Below are 13,312 nucleotides of genomic sequence, written 5' to 3' on the forward strand. Positions count from 1 at the left end.
TGCACAATACACCCTGAGGCATTTAATTGATCCAGGTTTATTCTGGCTGCTGAGCTGGCTAACTTTTTTTAGGGATTGCTGATTAAACATAATAATTAGCTGGGGCAGAATTAGACCCTAACTTCAACCATAATCCTAACTCTAATTCCCTAAATTAGGGTCAGAGTTAAAAGTAGGGTTAGGGCTGAAATTAAGGTTAGGTTTAAAAATTAGGGTTAGGGTTAGGTTTAAAATTACTTCCCCTGCCACTGGGTGTCTCAGCATAGACTTTATTTATAGAGATTATTTTAAATGCAGCTGTATAATGTTCAATATTTGTCATCAAGTAAAAGTTTAACTCTACCTATTTGCCTGTACTTGGATGAACCAGGAGTTTAGGCAGGTCAGAGTCAAAGCCTCTAAGATGGGGTCAAAATGGCTCCTGCAGAAAAATCCTTCAACTTCAACTGAGATACAGCGACAGAGCTGCAGTTCAGTGAACAGCCACAGGTGTCCCTACCAACAAGAATTAGCACTGAAAGTTCTCCAGCTGATGTTGATTTTGTCTTTACAGGTACATTATCCGGCCTGACCCACTGGCACACATGCCCGAGGACTCACAGGTGGGGCAGGCCCGCGGCAGCAAGAACCAGCAGGACTTTGGCACAGAGACGAGAGACGAGACTCACCTCTGAAACTCTCCAAGTCCTCAACACCCTGACCCTTAACCTGTAAGCTCCACCCGGTGACGGGTGGGGCTCGCTCATCTCTCACACACACAGAGGGCTCGTCACGGGCTAAGAACAGCTGATCACAGTGAATGTGCATTATGTGTCTCTCAGAGCAGAAACATGCCAAAAGATGACGACCCTGCTGTTTCCCACTGAGCTGCTACAGGAGGATGCATGAAGAGTGCCTGGACCCCCGACTTCCCCCACTTCACCCGCAGAATTAACACAACCTGACAAAACACACGGCCTGAAAACCAAAGGACTGAGGTCGGACTGACAGTGCAGCAGGAGGTTTGTGCTCTTTCCACTCCACACATTAAGTCAGGTGGTTTCCCTCGTGCCATGACTCAGGCCAACGCCTGCTCCTACCTAAACCTACACAGAGCTGAAACGTTGGGCAACTACACCCTCCTCCACATCTTTATCACATTTTCTATAATTCCTTCCTGTTGAAGCATTTACGGTGACATGCACAACTTTTCTTAATTTGTGATTTAATTTATTTTAGACAGGCACAAACTGCCATCTGTGAATACACACGCTGTGGTGGCATCGATCAGCCATGTTAGCATTACTTTCTCTGACCTTTGTTGTGGTGAATATTAATAATTTATTTCAGTGTGTCCCAGTATGAGTCTGCTCTACTGTACGTGCCATTATGTTTACTCTATTACTTTGTAAATATTGTTAAGTTATTTGTACATTATGTGCCATTCTGCTTTGACTTCAGAGACCTGACCGAAACATCTGCAGCTGCAGAAAGGAAACCCTTAAAGTTTTAACGGGTTAATAAGCACCCAGTCCCGCCCCGGTAAGGCACTTACTACGGGAAAAATACTGTACATTGGTCAACAGAGAGAAGCCGCTAAATCATTTTAGGATCCTGTTTGATATGTGCTGTAAATTAGACGTATTGTCAGTTTAAAGTACCTTAAGTAAGGATGTCCCGATCAGGTTTTTTGCCCCCGAGTCTGAGTCCGAGTCATTTGATCTTGAGTATCAGCCGATACCGAGTCCCGATTCTATACTGTCGTGCTATCTTGCTGTGATGTCCTGCACTTCTGCGCTGTCACTGGGGATGTAAATGTTACTGAAATTAATTGTGCAAAACTGTGTGTGTGTGTGTGTGCCTGTATGCGTCCGCGAGCGCTTACCATGTCAACCGCCACTTTGCGTGGGTAATACTTCCACAAACTGCACGAAACGCATTGCCGCAGATCCTAACATTGACAGCCCTAATAGTCCTGATCGGGAGGTGACGTCCGATTCTGATCGAGTCTGAAACGTAATCGGCCCGATTTCCGAACTATGATCGGATCGGGACATCCCTAACCTTAAGTTTTGTATTAAACTGCTCAGTGTAATAAGATTTCTCTTCAACAATATGGCGGTCCCCTTATCACGGTTTACCTCAGATTCAACGAGTTTGAGCATGCTGAAAGTAGACCAGCGCTCTACAGCTAGCAAGTTTAGCATCCAGACAACATGCACTACATTCACATGACCACAGGAGGGTGCAGCGATAATTTCAATCTCAACCTGCTTTATGCTATCCTAGCCGATCCCAGCTGTCAGTGGGGGAGAGACAGGGTACACCCTCGACCCTTTAGTGTCCCCAGTTAGCCTAATATGTCTTTGGTGGGATGATGCAGGCACCAGAAGACCCCAGCTGGCCGGCAGGTTCGAACCAGGAACCTTGTTTCTTTGAGGCGACTGCAGCCCGTAGATTATTAGTAATTCAAACAACATATTTGTCTCTCACTGCTGACCACTGCACATATTTTTTTTAAAATAGTCACATTAGTCTGCACTAGATGGGGCAGGACTTTTACCTCTGATTATCATTTAAATAGAAACTAGTTTTATTTTTCCGCTTAGTTCACATCATGCTAAACTAAGCCCAACACCACTTTCATAAATGAGACTGCAGCACAGGTGATTAGCTTAGTTTAGCACCGAGCTAACAGCAGCGGTGTTAATCAGTACTGGTAGTCTAGCTGTTTGAAACGTTTGTGCTAAGCTAACCCTCTCAATGTGACTGGTATTAATCATTACACGGTCAGGCTCTGGTGTTTTTATTCCTTTACTTGAACTCATTTCGATGGTAAATATTTGTGATCTTCCGGTTTCAGAACTCTGAAGGAGTTGACTGGTAGCAGAATAGTTTTGCACATTGATGGACACAGTCAAGTCTGTTTCTACCCTGTAATGTATTTCCAAGTTTATTTTGGAACAAGCTGAAATTGAAGTGCTTTCTCTCTCTCTCTCTTTGTTTCTCCTTCTTGGACTGTACAGCCTACACTTTGTGTATGTGACAGTATTTATTCTGGACATCTGATTTGTGACTTTATATACGTTTGCTGGTTTATTCTCCTATGTTTTTGGTGTGATGAAAAGTGATGGAGAGGAGGACTATTTTTGCACTAATCTCTGCGGGGATGTTTAGAGCATAACAGCATGACCCTTTAATCTCAATCCGAGGCGGACTGTATTCACCCATTCCTACAAAACGGTCACACATGCAGTAACTTATCAAGCATTTGTTGGTTTGGTTCACCTAGCAGACCTCACTTTTTGTGTCACAGGGGTAGATTGTGTTTTTGTTCATGTTTTATGGTGCCCTCTGAAACGTACTGTTGCTCTTTGGCCCCATCAGAAGGGTGTTTACACGGCAGGAGGACACAATCAGCGTCTTTAAACCACACCTGGATGATCTCTCCCTCCTCTGTCTGTACCTATAACACCACGAAGGGGCATGTTAACACTAAAAAGCATGTTTTGATATCCAAGCTTGCCAAGAACGATCCGTTTTGTACATTTAGCAGGTTAGAGAAAATCCATAGCCATAGTCAACTGCTTGCAAGTTGGAGCCATTATTTGATACTGTGTATTTATAATGAATGGAAACATGCATGTCCTGTAGGTGTATTAAGTTTACCTCCACTTTATGTTTTTCATTTAACAAAAAAAAAGATTCATTTTTGTACTATTTCTTATGAGAAGTGTTCTTCTCCACATACAAAATATGAGCAAATAAATGCTGCATGCAGCCAGATCTACTCACTGAGACCTGAGGTTTTCATTTCAGGTTTGATATTTCACATTTTTAGAAATCACACAGTGGAGAACCACAGAAACGGGAAGTGGCAACAATGGCACCAAAATCTCAGAATCAGAAATACTTTATTGATCCCAGGGGGAAATTGCTTTCATTCCAGATATTTCACATTTTTAGAAATCACATAATCTGACAGGTGATTCAAGATGGCGGGCTTCCTGTAGAAGCTTACATTAGCTTACCAAATGTTATAGCTGTAGGTAAAATGTAGAAAAATGAAGAAAGTTTTTTAATACAAATATTATATTTCATATAAAAGTAGAAGCCCTCTATAATCCCCCTAAGAGTTGTGTATTATTTTTTTTCTCAGTTACAGGGACCGTTTAATACATTTTTAGAGAGTCAATGGTTTACATTGCATTTAAAAAAAAAAAAAAAAAAAAATTTTAATATAAAATACAAGAAGCCCTGAAATCGAATTTAAAGATGTTTGTTTTATTTGTCTCTTGCAAGCCTGCAATTTAACATAGATTTAGAAGTCTGGGAGCTGGGACTGGTTAACCTCTCATTTTTTGGCCAAAAAGACTGAAATTAACCAATCAATGATTTTCAAGTACCGTAGCCTACTACATAAATATGTCTTACATTTTTTGTAATATTTCAGAATATTTAACTTTAATTAACCCTGAACCCAGCATGATAAAAATAACTGAAGAATCTGTGATTTTGGTGGTGTCAGGATTAGGCTTTTCATCTGCCTCTGTTTGGGATTGTTTTTTGTGGGATTACCTCAGTGCACAGTAAATGTGATGTCAACGTTATTATCAATCAAATCATAAATCTCCTGACAATCATTCTCTCTGCAGCTACAAATACAGGTAAAACGTTGCCTCTCTGATCTTCGTACCTCTGTCCTAATGATGCTGCTTCTTGACGTGGGTCTGCCTCCACCTCTCTCTGGTCCAGCGCCCGTTGTTCTGGACAACTTCGTGCAGCAGGTTCTCATTGCCGGACAGCAGCGTCTCGCCATCTGGAGAGGCACCACCAGAGGGCGCCTTTGAGCCGGTGGCGGCCTTCTGTCTGCTGGTCACTGCTCTCTGAGGCTGCCTTCTCTTTTCTGCCTTGTTGCTGCGCCTCTGTGGGGGTTTTTCTTTCAGGTCTTGCTTTGGATTCAGCTTCGGGGTCTGCCTCTCTGTGCTCTCTGCCTTCTTTAGCTGCTCGTCTGTGCTGAAAGAGGAGGCCGCCTCATTTGGCTTTAAGGACTGAATCTGTGAGCTATCATTGTCCTTCCTGCCTGCAGCAGAGCCAGTGGGAGGAGGAAGAGGCTCCATGTTGTTTCCGATCTTCCTCCCCTCCACCAAGACCTTCTCATTTTGGGCCCAAACACTGAATCCCTCACCTTCTCCTTCCTCTTTCTCTTTACATCTTGCCTGCCACTGGACTGCAGTCGAAGGCCAGGAGGAGATCCTGCCCATCATCGCCCTTCCTCTCTGCACTCTGTGGCCCTCAGTGGAGTCTTCATCAGGACGGTTGGTGCCAATGCTCAGATAGGGAACTGTGTCTGTGCTGAAGGGAGGACACAGATGGTCTGCTGGCTGCTCGTCCCTCTCCGTGGTGAGACTTCTGGCTGCTACCTCAGTTTCGTCCACCTCTCTCTGCTTCCCTGCAGTCGGGCTCTCAGTCTCGGTCTGTAAAGTCACCTGATCTCTCACAGAGGTACAAAAAGGCAACCTGAGGATTACAGCGTCTGCAGACTTCGCTCTGCCTCCAGTGAAGGATCTCCTCCAGGCCTCCTCCGGGTCTCTCTCCTCTGAGGGTCCTGGATCTCCATCTTCTTCCAGCTTCTTCTTCTCTTCTTTGGGACGTCCAGGCGTCACCGCCTTGTTGTTGCGTTTCCTTCTGCGCAGCATCACTAGGAAACACATGACAGAGAGCAGCACAGAGAGGACGGCTGCAGAGGAGTAGAAGGCACGTTTTATTTAAAATAAAAAACATCTTGAAGTCAAACTGAAACTAAACGTACCGATGACAGCGATGAGGGTGCAGAAAATGTTTGGCGGCTGTGATGATGTTTCTAGAAGAACAGACACCAAGCAGATGTGTATTCAGGCGTTAGATTTTAAACAGAAGGTGAGACGAATTATACGCACCCGTCTCACCTGGAGGTTCTGAGGCTGTAACGGGCATGTTGGTTGGGTTTGGGTGGACAGAGGTGTCTGTACCCGATGAAGGTGGAAACAACATGATATATGTTAATATTAATATAAATACTTTCGAGGAAAGAGCAATATGACTTGTATATGTTGCTATGGCAATGACTCATAGGGGTGTGTGTGTAGGTTTTAACTGGGGTTATGTATGGACTGCACTAAAATCCAAATTTTTGAGAAATTTTGCTTTATAGTACAGTAAATATATTTTATATTTGTATAGTGAATTATAGTGAAAAAAATACAAAATTTCTTAGGCATGCAGAATTTCTCAAGAATTTCTGAAAAATGCGGATTTTATTGAAAATTCGACCTTCCAGTTCTCCATAATTCTGCAGTATTTTTTCATGAAACTCGCTGAGGTGATAGGGGAGTCCTGTAACAATAATGCAGTGAAATATATGCTGAAGCTTTAATGGATTTTTTTATTGTGAATTTTTAAAAAAGCAGAATTTTTAAAAAATTTCTGAAAAATTCTGTAACAATACAGTGAAATATCTGCTGAAGCTTTTATGGATTTTGTATAGTAATTTTTTTTTAAAATACACAATTTCTCAAAATTTCTGAAAAATTTGGATTTTAGTGACAATTCGACCTTCCATTTCTCCATAATTCTGCAGTATTTTTTTATGAAACTCACTGTGGCGATAGAAAAGCCCTTCTGTAACAATAATGCAGTGAAATATCTGCTGAAGCTTTAATGGATTTTTTTTATTGTGAATTTTTAAAAATGCTTTAATGTATTTTATATTGAGAATTTTTAAAAATGCACAATTTCTCTAACATTTCTGAAAAAGTCTGTAACAATAATAGTTAAATATCTGCTGAAGCTTTTATGGATTTTTTTTATAGTACATTTTTAAAAAATACACAATGAAAATTTCTGAAAAATTTGGATTTTAGTGCCAATTCGACCTTTCATTTCTCCATAATTCTGCAGTACTTTTTCATGAAACTCAGTGTGGTGATAGAAAAGACCTTCTGTAACAATAATGCAGTGACATAACTGCTGAAGCTTTAGTGGATTTTTTTTATTGTGAATTTTTATAAATGTAGAATTTCTCAAAAATTTGGATTTTAATACCAATTCGACCTTCCATTTCTCCATAATTCTGCAGTATTTTTTCATGCAACTCACTGTGGTGATAGAAAAGACCTTCTGTAACAATAATGCAGTGAAATATCTGCTGAAGCTTTAATGGATTTTTTTATTGTGAATGGTTAAAAATGCAGAATATTTCAAAAATTTCTGAAAAATTCTGTAACAATAATACAGTTAAATATCTGCTGAAGCTTTTATGGATTTTCTATAGTAAATTTTTAAAAAATACACAATTTCTCAAAATTTCGGAAAAATTTGGATTTTAGTGCCAATTCAACCTTCAATTTCTCCATAATTCTGCAGTATTTTTTCATGAAACTCACTGTGGTAATAGGAGACCTTCTGTAAGAATTATGGAGAAATGGAAGGTCAAATTGGCACTAAATTCAGAATTTTTGAGAAATGTTGCATTTTTACAATAAAAATTAATTTAGGCTTGAGCAGATATTTCACAGTATTTTTGTTACAGAAGGTCTTCTCTATCACCACAGTGAGTTTCATGAAAGAAATACTGCAGAATTATTGAGAAATGGAAGGTCGAATTGGCACTAAAATCCAAATTTTTCAGACATCTTTGAGAACTTTTGCATTTTATAAAATTCACAATAAAAAATCCAATAAAGCTTCAGCAGCTATTTCACTGTATTATTGTTACAGACGGTCTTCTCTATCACCACAGTGAGTTTCATGAAAATAAAACTGCAGAATTATGGCAAAATGAAAGGTCTAATTGGCACTAAAAGTGGGCAGCAGTGGCTCAGTGGTAGAGCAGGGTTGTCCAATAACCGGAAGGTCGGCGGTTCGACCCCAGCTCCTCCCTAGTCATTGTTGTGTGTCCTTGGGCAAGGCACTTTACCCGCATTGCCTCCAGTGCACTCACTGGTGTATGAATGCGTATGAATGATCGGCGGTGGTCGGAGAGGCCGTAGGCACACCTTGGCAGCCACGTCTCTGTCAGTCTTCCCCTGGGGAGCTGGTAGCTTACCACTGCCACTGTGTGAATGTGGTGTGAAAGAATAATGCATCTCAATGTAAGCGCTTTGAGTGCCTGCCCAACAGAGCAGAAAAGCGCAATATAAGACCAATGCATTATTATTATTATTATTAAAATCCGAATTTTTAAACAAATCCATAAAGCTGCAGTACCTGTAGTAGATATTTCACAGATATTTCAGTTAATGAAAAAAATACTGCAGAATTATGGTGAAATGAAAGGTTGAATTGGCACCAAATTCTGAATTTTTCAGAAATTTTGAGAAATTTTGCATTATTAAAAATTCACAATAAAAAATCCATAAAAGCTGCAGCAGATATTTCACTGTATTATTGTTACAGAAAATCTCCTAAAAATTCACTATAAAAAATCCCAGTTTCGCTTTAATTACCTTTTTTTATTTTGGTAGACTGTATGTTTTAGCATGCACCTTACGGTGTGGCTTATGTATGGGTTAAGTACAGAAATAGACCCCGTAATTGAGATTGGGAGTGTTATGGTGCAGAAAATATATCAAACCTACAGATGTCCCTGAAAACAAACAGCCACCTAGAGGACCCAGAGGACTCCCACTGTCTACTCTATATACAGCAGGTTGCCAGAAAAAAAGTCTGACCATTTAAGGAGGACAGAAGACAAGAAAGAAACTTGGACTTACTGTGAAGAGAAGAGGCACAGTTACCAGTGTGAGCATCAGTGGGGTTGGAGGGTTCAGTCTTTGTTGTAAGTTGTGATGGAGGGGATGTTACAACTTTTGCTGCAGGGAATGACCGAGATACTTAACACCGTAATGTATGTAATAGACAAAACATTTTGTATAAGTTCAACTAACAAAAAGGCAAGAAGAAGATGCAGCAGACGTACCAGTGGATGCAGAGACGGTTCTCGGAGCATCAGTGGGTCGGTCTGATGTTTCAGCCTTTCCTGTTGGTTGTGACAAAGATGCCACGACTTTTGAGCATGGCACAACAGAGCTACTAAATACCATAATGTATGTAATATACAAAATATTTTGTGTAAATTAAACTAATGAAAAGACAAGAAGAAGCTGCAGCAGACGTACCAGTGGATGCAGAGACCGTTCCTGTATCAGGGGGTTTGGAGGGTTCAGTCTTTGGTGTTAGTTGTGTTGTAGTGAACTTCACATGTTTAGCTGCAGGGAACAACAGAGATACTGAGAACCATCAGTTTATGTAAGACACAAACTCAAAGCATCGTCATGGACACCTCTCAACCAGATGTCTGTATATTTACCTGAACTCTCTTGAAATACATTTGCACTAGTTGAACAGATTTACCTGCACTGCACATAATCTACATTACATATAGTCACACATTGCCACAGATTATTAGCTGTAATTTAATCTGTGTATTCCCTGTGTATCTTTTATTATCAGTTTATGTATTCTGATATTTTCTGTATATCTGTACATATACCTGCACTTCTTGCTGCAGGGAATGACACAGATATTAAACACCATAATATATGTAATAGACAAAACATTTTGTATCATTTCAACTAAAGGCAAGAAGAAGCTGCAGCAGACGTACCAGTGGATGCAGAGAACGTTCCTGTATCAGGGGGATTGGAGGGTTCAGTCTTTGTTGTAAGTTGTGATGGAGGGGATGTCACAACTTTTGCTGCAGGGAACGACACATATAATAAACACCACAATGTATGTAATAAACTAAATATTTTGTATAATTTCAACTAACAACAACAAGAAGAAGCTGCAGCAGACGTACCAGTGGATGCAGAGACGGTTCCTGTATCAGGGGGTTTGGAGGGTTCAGTCTTTGTTGTAAGTTGTGATGGAGGGGATGTCACAACTTTTGCTGCATGGAACGATAACACCATAATGTATGTAATAAACAAAACATTTTGTATAATTTCAACTAACAACAACAAGAAGAAGCTGCAGCAGACGTACCGGTGGATGCAGAGATGGTTCTCGGGGCATCAGTGGGGCGGAATGAGGATGCAGAGAGCGTTCCTGTATCAGTGGGTCTGGGTTGGACTGAGGTGTGAGTCTTTGGTGTTAGTTGTGTTGTAGTGAACTTCACAGGTTTAGCTGCAGGGAACAACAGAGATACTCAGAACCATCAGTCTATGTAAGACACAAACTCAAAGCATCGTCATGGACACCTCTCAACCAGATGTCTGTATATTAGATTACTGGCCGTAATTTAATCCGTGTATTCCCTGTGTATCTTTTATTATCAGTTTATTATGGATTCTGATATTTTCTGTATATCTGTATTCTAACGTGTGGATTTCAACTAAAAAAAAGTTTCTCTTTTCTGTTGATTAATCAAAGACACTGCTGCAGGAGTGGACACTAAAATTTAATATATTTTTTATTTATTTGGCAAAGGCCACTTCCATATTGACAGCAAAGGTCCACTGTTGTTTTTTTTGGCAATAAATAATACAGTTAACCTTATCTACCATCATTTACTCTTTACATCTCTGTCCTCTCTACAATCAGAGCATCTGTGTCCAGTTCAGGTGGCGTTTAACTAAATGAACAAACATTATCTATCAGGAAAGTGGAGCTTGACCCGGCTCTTCTTTACTATTCAGTTTAGGTTGCTTGTTCTGTTTTGTAGTGCCCGTGGACAACAGAAGGGGGCGCCTTAGGGCCTGTGAGCCATATTGTGTGTCTGCACTACTGTCAGAGCAAAAGCAGAGGCACAACATACCAGTGGAGAAAGATGCTATTGACGGTGCATCCGTGGTCTCAGGACGGTCGCTTGGGGATGCTGTTCCAGGCGGAGGAGACGTCGGGCACGCCGGCACGTTCCACACACTTTGACCCATCAGGTTTGTGGGAGTCTTGCAGGTCACGTTCGTCGCTCTCTGCAGCAGAGATCTGCTCTGTAGATCTGAGGACAGGAGCTGCTTCAGGTTTCTAATTGTTCCGTAAAAATCATCCTGATTTACATACAAACCTCTGATAGCAGCGACAGAGTCTGCAGCATCACACGAGCAGTCCCAGGGGTTCCCATCCAGTCTGATCCTAGTAGACCTGAGAGTCCTGAAGACCTGCGGTGAGACTTGAGTCATGCTGTTCTCAGACAAGTCCAGCTCAGCCAGCGCCGTCTGGGAGCTGAAGCTGTTCGGATGAACGGTCTGGATTCTGTTTCTGCTCAGCCTGAGGTGGGTCAGGTTCCCCAGTCCTTTGAACATGGACTCACTCACAACTTCTATGTGGTTCCCTGTGAGGTTAAACTCACGGAGGACTGCAGGCTCTGCAAACCAGCCAGGGCTGATGTGTGACAGCATGTTCTCCTCCAAACTCAGATACCTGAGGTTACGCAAGGAGCTGAAGGCGGATTCACCGATTTCTGTCACACCGACGCCGCTGATGGACAGACTGATGACGGAGGCGAGGTTGTCGCTGTGTAACATGGTGGAGTTGATCTGCCCGACATCCGGCTGAGTTATGACCAGTTTCGAACAACCAGGCTGGAAATCTGAGTGGAAAAAAAAACTCACAGAATACAACATGAGCTGACAAAGACAAAAAGGAATTTAAAAAATAAATGGACATCAGCAGAGAGATATGTCACCTGACTGTCCACATACCTTTGCCCATATAGTGCACATAAGGACACTATGAGCAGCTTATCATCATGCTGCAGCTAACTAGATGACTGTTTGCATTATTGATTGATTGTCCATGACTTATCAGCTGTTGTATTCTGACATTTTGTGGATAAACAAGTAGAAAATGTTCCTGTTTCAGGACTAATCGTTCCAAACTTCCATTCATTGACTAATTTTTGCAGATTTAGAGCATTTAATGAGGATTTAGATGATAACGTTTACATGTTTGTAGCCACAAAAAAAGAAAAAAAAGCCAAAAGAAATGATCTTCCCAGTAAATACATCTGCTGGGTATCTATCCACATATTTATGTGCACATCATGTAGCTATAAGCAGGCCAAAGTCCATGGTTACATGCTCAGCAGTATCCTCATGCACACGTCATCAAAAGTCAACATATTGTGCAGCGCCTGGGTCAAAGTGTCATGAAGCTACACAAGATGCACAGAAGCAATGCAGTATTTTATATTTTAGAAAACACAACAGTTGTAAGAGTCTGGAATCTTTTTTTCTGATCCGGAGACTAAAATTAAATTCCAGACTTTTCAGTGCTGTGCTGGATGAGATCACCGATCTGCCTGATTAGTGAATTATTTTTTTCCCTGAGGGGAAATTCATTTTTTGTTACAAATAGAAATCAAAGATAAATTGAAATATATAATAAATATCTAAATACCTAGATAGCATTTAAATCCCTGAGTTGTATCTAAACCTTATCCATGTTAACAACTAGTTAACTGACTTTAATCAAAGTTTGTCATTAAAAAACTCACAAGACGGGAACTTCCAGCAGAGAAGAGTGTTGCCCACTCTGTAACACGAACAGGAAGTAAATCGCACATTCGCCAGCAGCAGCAGCACAAGAGCCGCCACACCTGTGAGGATGCAGAGAAATCAGGTGAGTTTCATCATTTTCTACGTGCAAACGTGAGCCAGAAAGGAGCAAACTTACCCTTCATGGTGAAGGCTGTGTGGACGTTTGATGGTCGTGTGATCACCTGAACATCCAGGTGTGAAACAGAAACACAGTTACTATAGCAGACTGCAGTTTGCCATGGATACAGGGCCGCTGTTCCAGGTGGCCGATGGAGTGTGTGAGGGCGGTTTGCGCCAGGGGAGGCCTGGAGACGGTTTCAATTAGAAACTTTGCCGATTTAACCCGGTACACAGAAAGAACATTTAAAAAAAGAGAGAAAGAAACAAAACAAAAAACAAGTGTGACAAAAGTGTGACAATCCCAATGAGATGATGTGTTGTGCCAAAGTGTCCAAAACAAACCATGAGTCTTACAAATGGACAAATGAAACCATGAGAAAAATTAGAAATGAAGAAATGTGACTTTTATTCACTTGAAAATTTATTCAGTGCTTGCATTTTAAAATAAATAGATGGCATGGGATCCAAATCAACAAGGATGAAAAGTAGAATAGTGTAACAAAAAAAAAAAAAAACGGTGACCAAATGCCAATACAATCTTTTAGTTAACATAAAAATACACTCTTACAGTTAAAGATCTACCACTCCCCCAGCCCACCCACAGGCACACACACACAGAAAACTCCCAAAATGCAGCAAAATGAGAGATCAAGTATTCTTTTGGAGACAGCAGTAGTATCAGATCCGTGGAG

The 13,312-nt window shown here is 41.0% G+C and overlaps 2 protein-coding genes across 4 annotated transcripts in view; one reads left to right on the forward strand and one right to left on the reverse strand.

Moving 5' to 3' along the window:
• LOC114441312 (potassium channel subfamily T member 1-like) overlaps positions 1–3,769 on the forward strand; it is a 51,353-nt gene extending 47,584 nt beyond the window's left edge. For all 3 annotated transcript variants that reach the window (XM_028414168.1, XM_028414169.1, XM_028414170.1), the window contains one exon: positions 554–3,769. In XM_028414168.1, coding sequence (XP_028269969.1) covers positions 554–674 — 121 coding nt within the window. In that variant the 3' untranslated portion in view covers positions 675–3,769. The remainder of the gene's footprint in view (positions 1–553) is intronic.
• A 626-nt stretch (positions 3,770–4,395) lies between these two features.
• LOC114441206 (uncharacterized) lies at positions 4,396–11,673 on the reverse strand. The gene is made up of 11 exons (XM_028414009.1): positions 11,664–11,673; positions 10,778–11,551; positions 10,006–10,146; positions 9,821–9,910; positions 9,626–9,715; positions 9,138–9,227; positions 8,939–8,998; positions 8,733–8,831; positions 5,928–5,984; positions 5,792–5,842; positions 4,396–5,719 (listed from the first exon to the last, which is right to left on the reverse strand). The coding sequence occupies exons 1-11, from the start codon at positions 11,671–11,673 to the stop codon at positions 4,683–4,685; spliced, it is 2,499 nt and encodes an 832-aa protein (XP_028269810.1). The 3' UTR covers positions 4,396–4,682.
• Between the last annotated feature and the right edge of the window lie 1,639 nt (positions 11,674–13,312).

This window comes from Parambassis ranga, chromosome 9, assembly GCF_900634625.1.
Source record: "Parambassis ranga chromosome 9, fParRan2.1, whole genome shotgun sequence".
Lineage (NCBI taxonomy): Eukaryota > Metazoa > Chordata > Actinopteri > Ambassidae > Parambassis > Parambassis ranga.

Bases quoted from the DNA above. Each gene is read 5' to 3' on its own strand.
- LOC114441206 (XM_028414009.1), bottom strand. The intron at 9,911-10,005 runs GTACGTCTGCTG...CGTTCCATGCAG, and splicing joins AACCATCTCTGCATCCACCG to CAAAAGTTGTGACATCCCCT. The intron at 9,228-9,625 runs GTACGTCTGCTG...TGTTCCCTGCAG, and splicing joins AACGTTCTCTGCATCCACTG to CTAAACATGTGAAGTTCACT.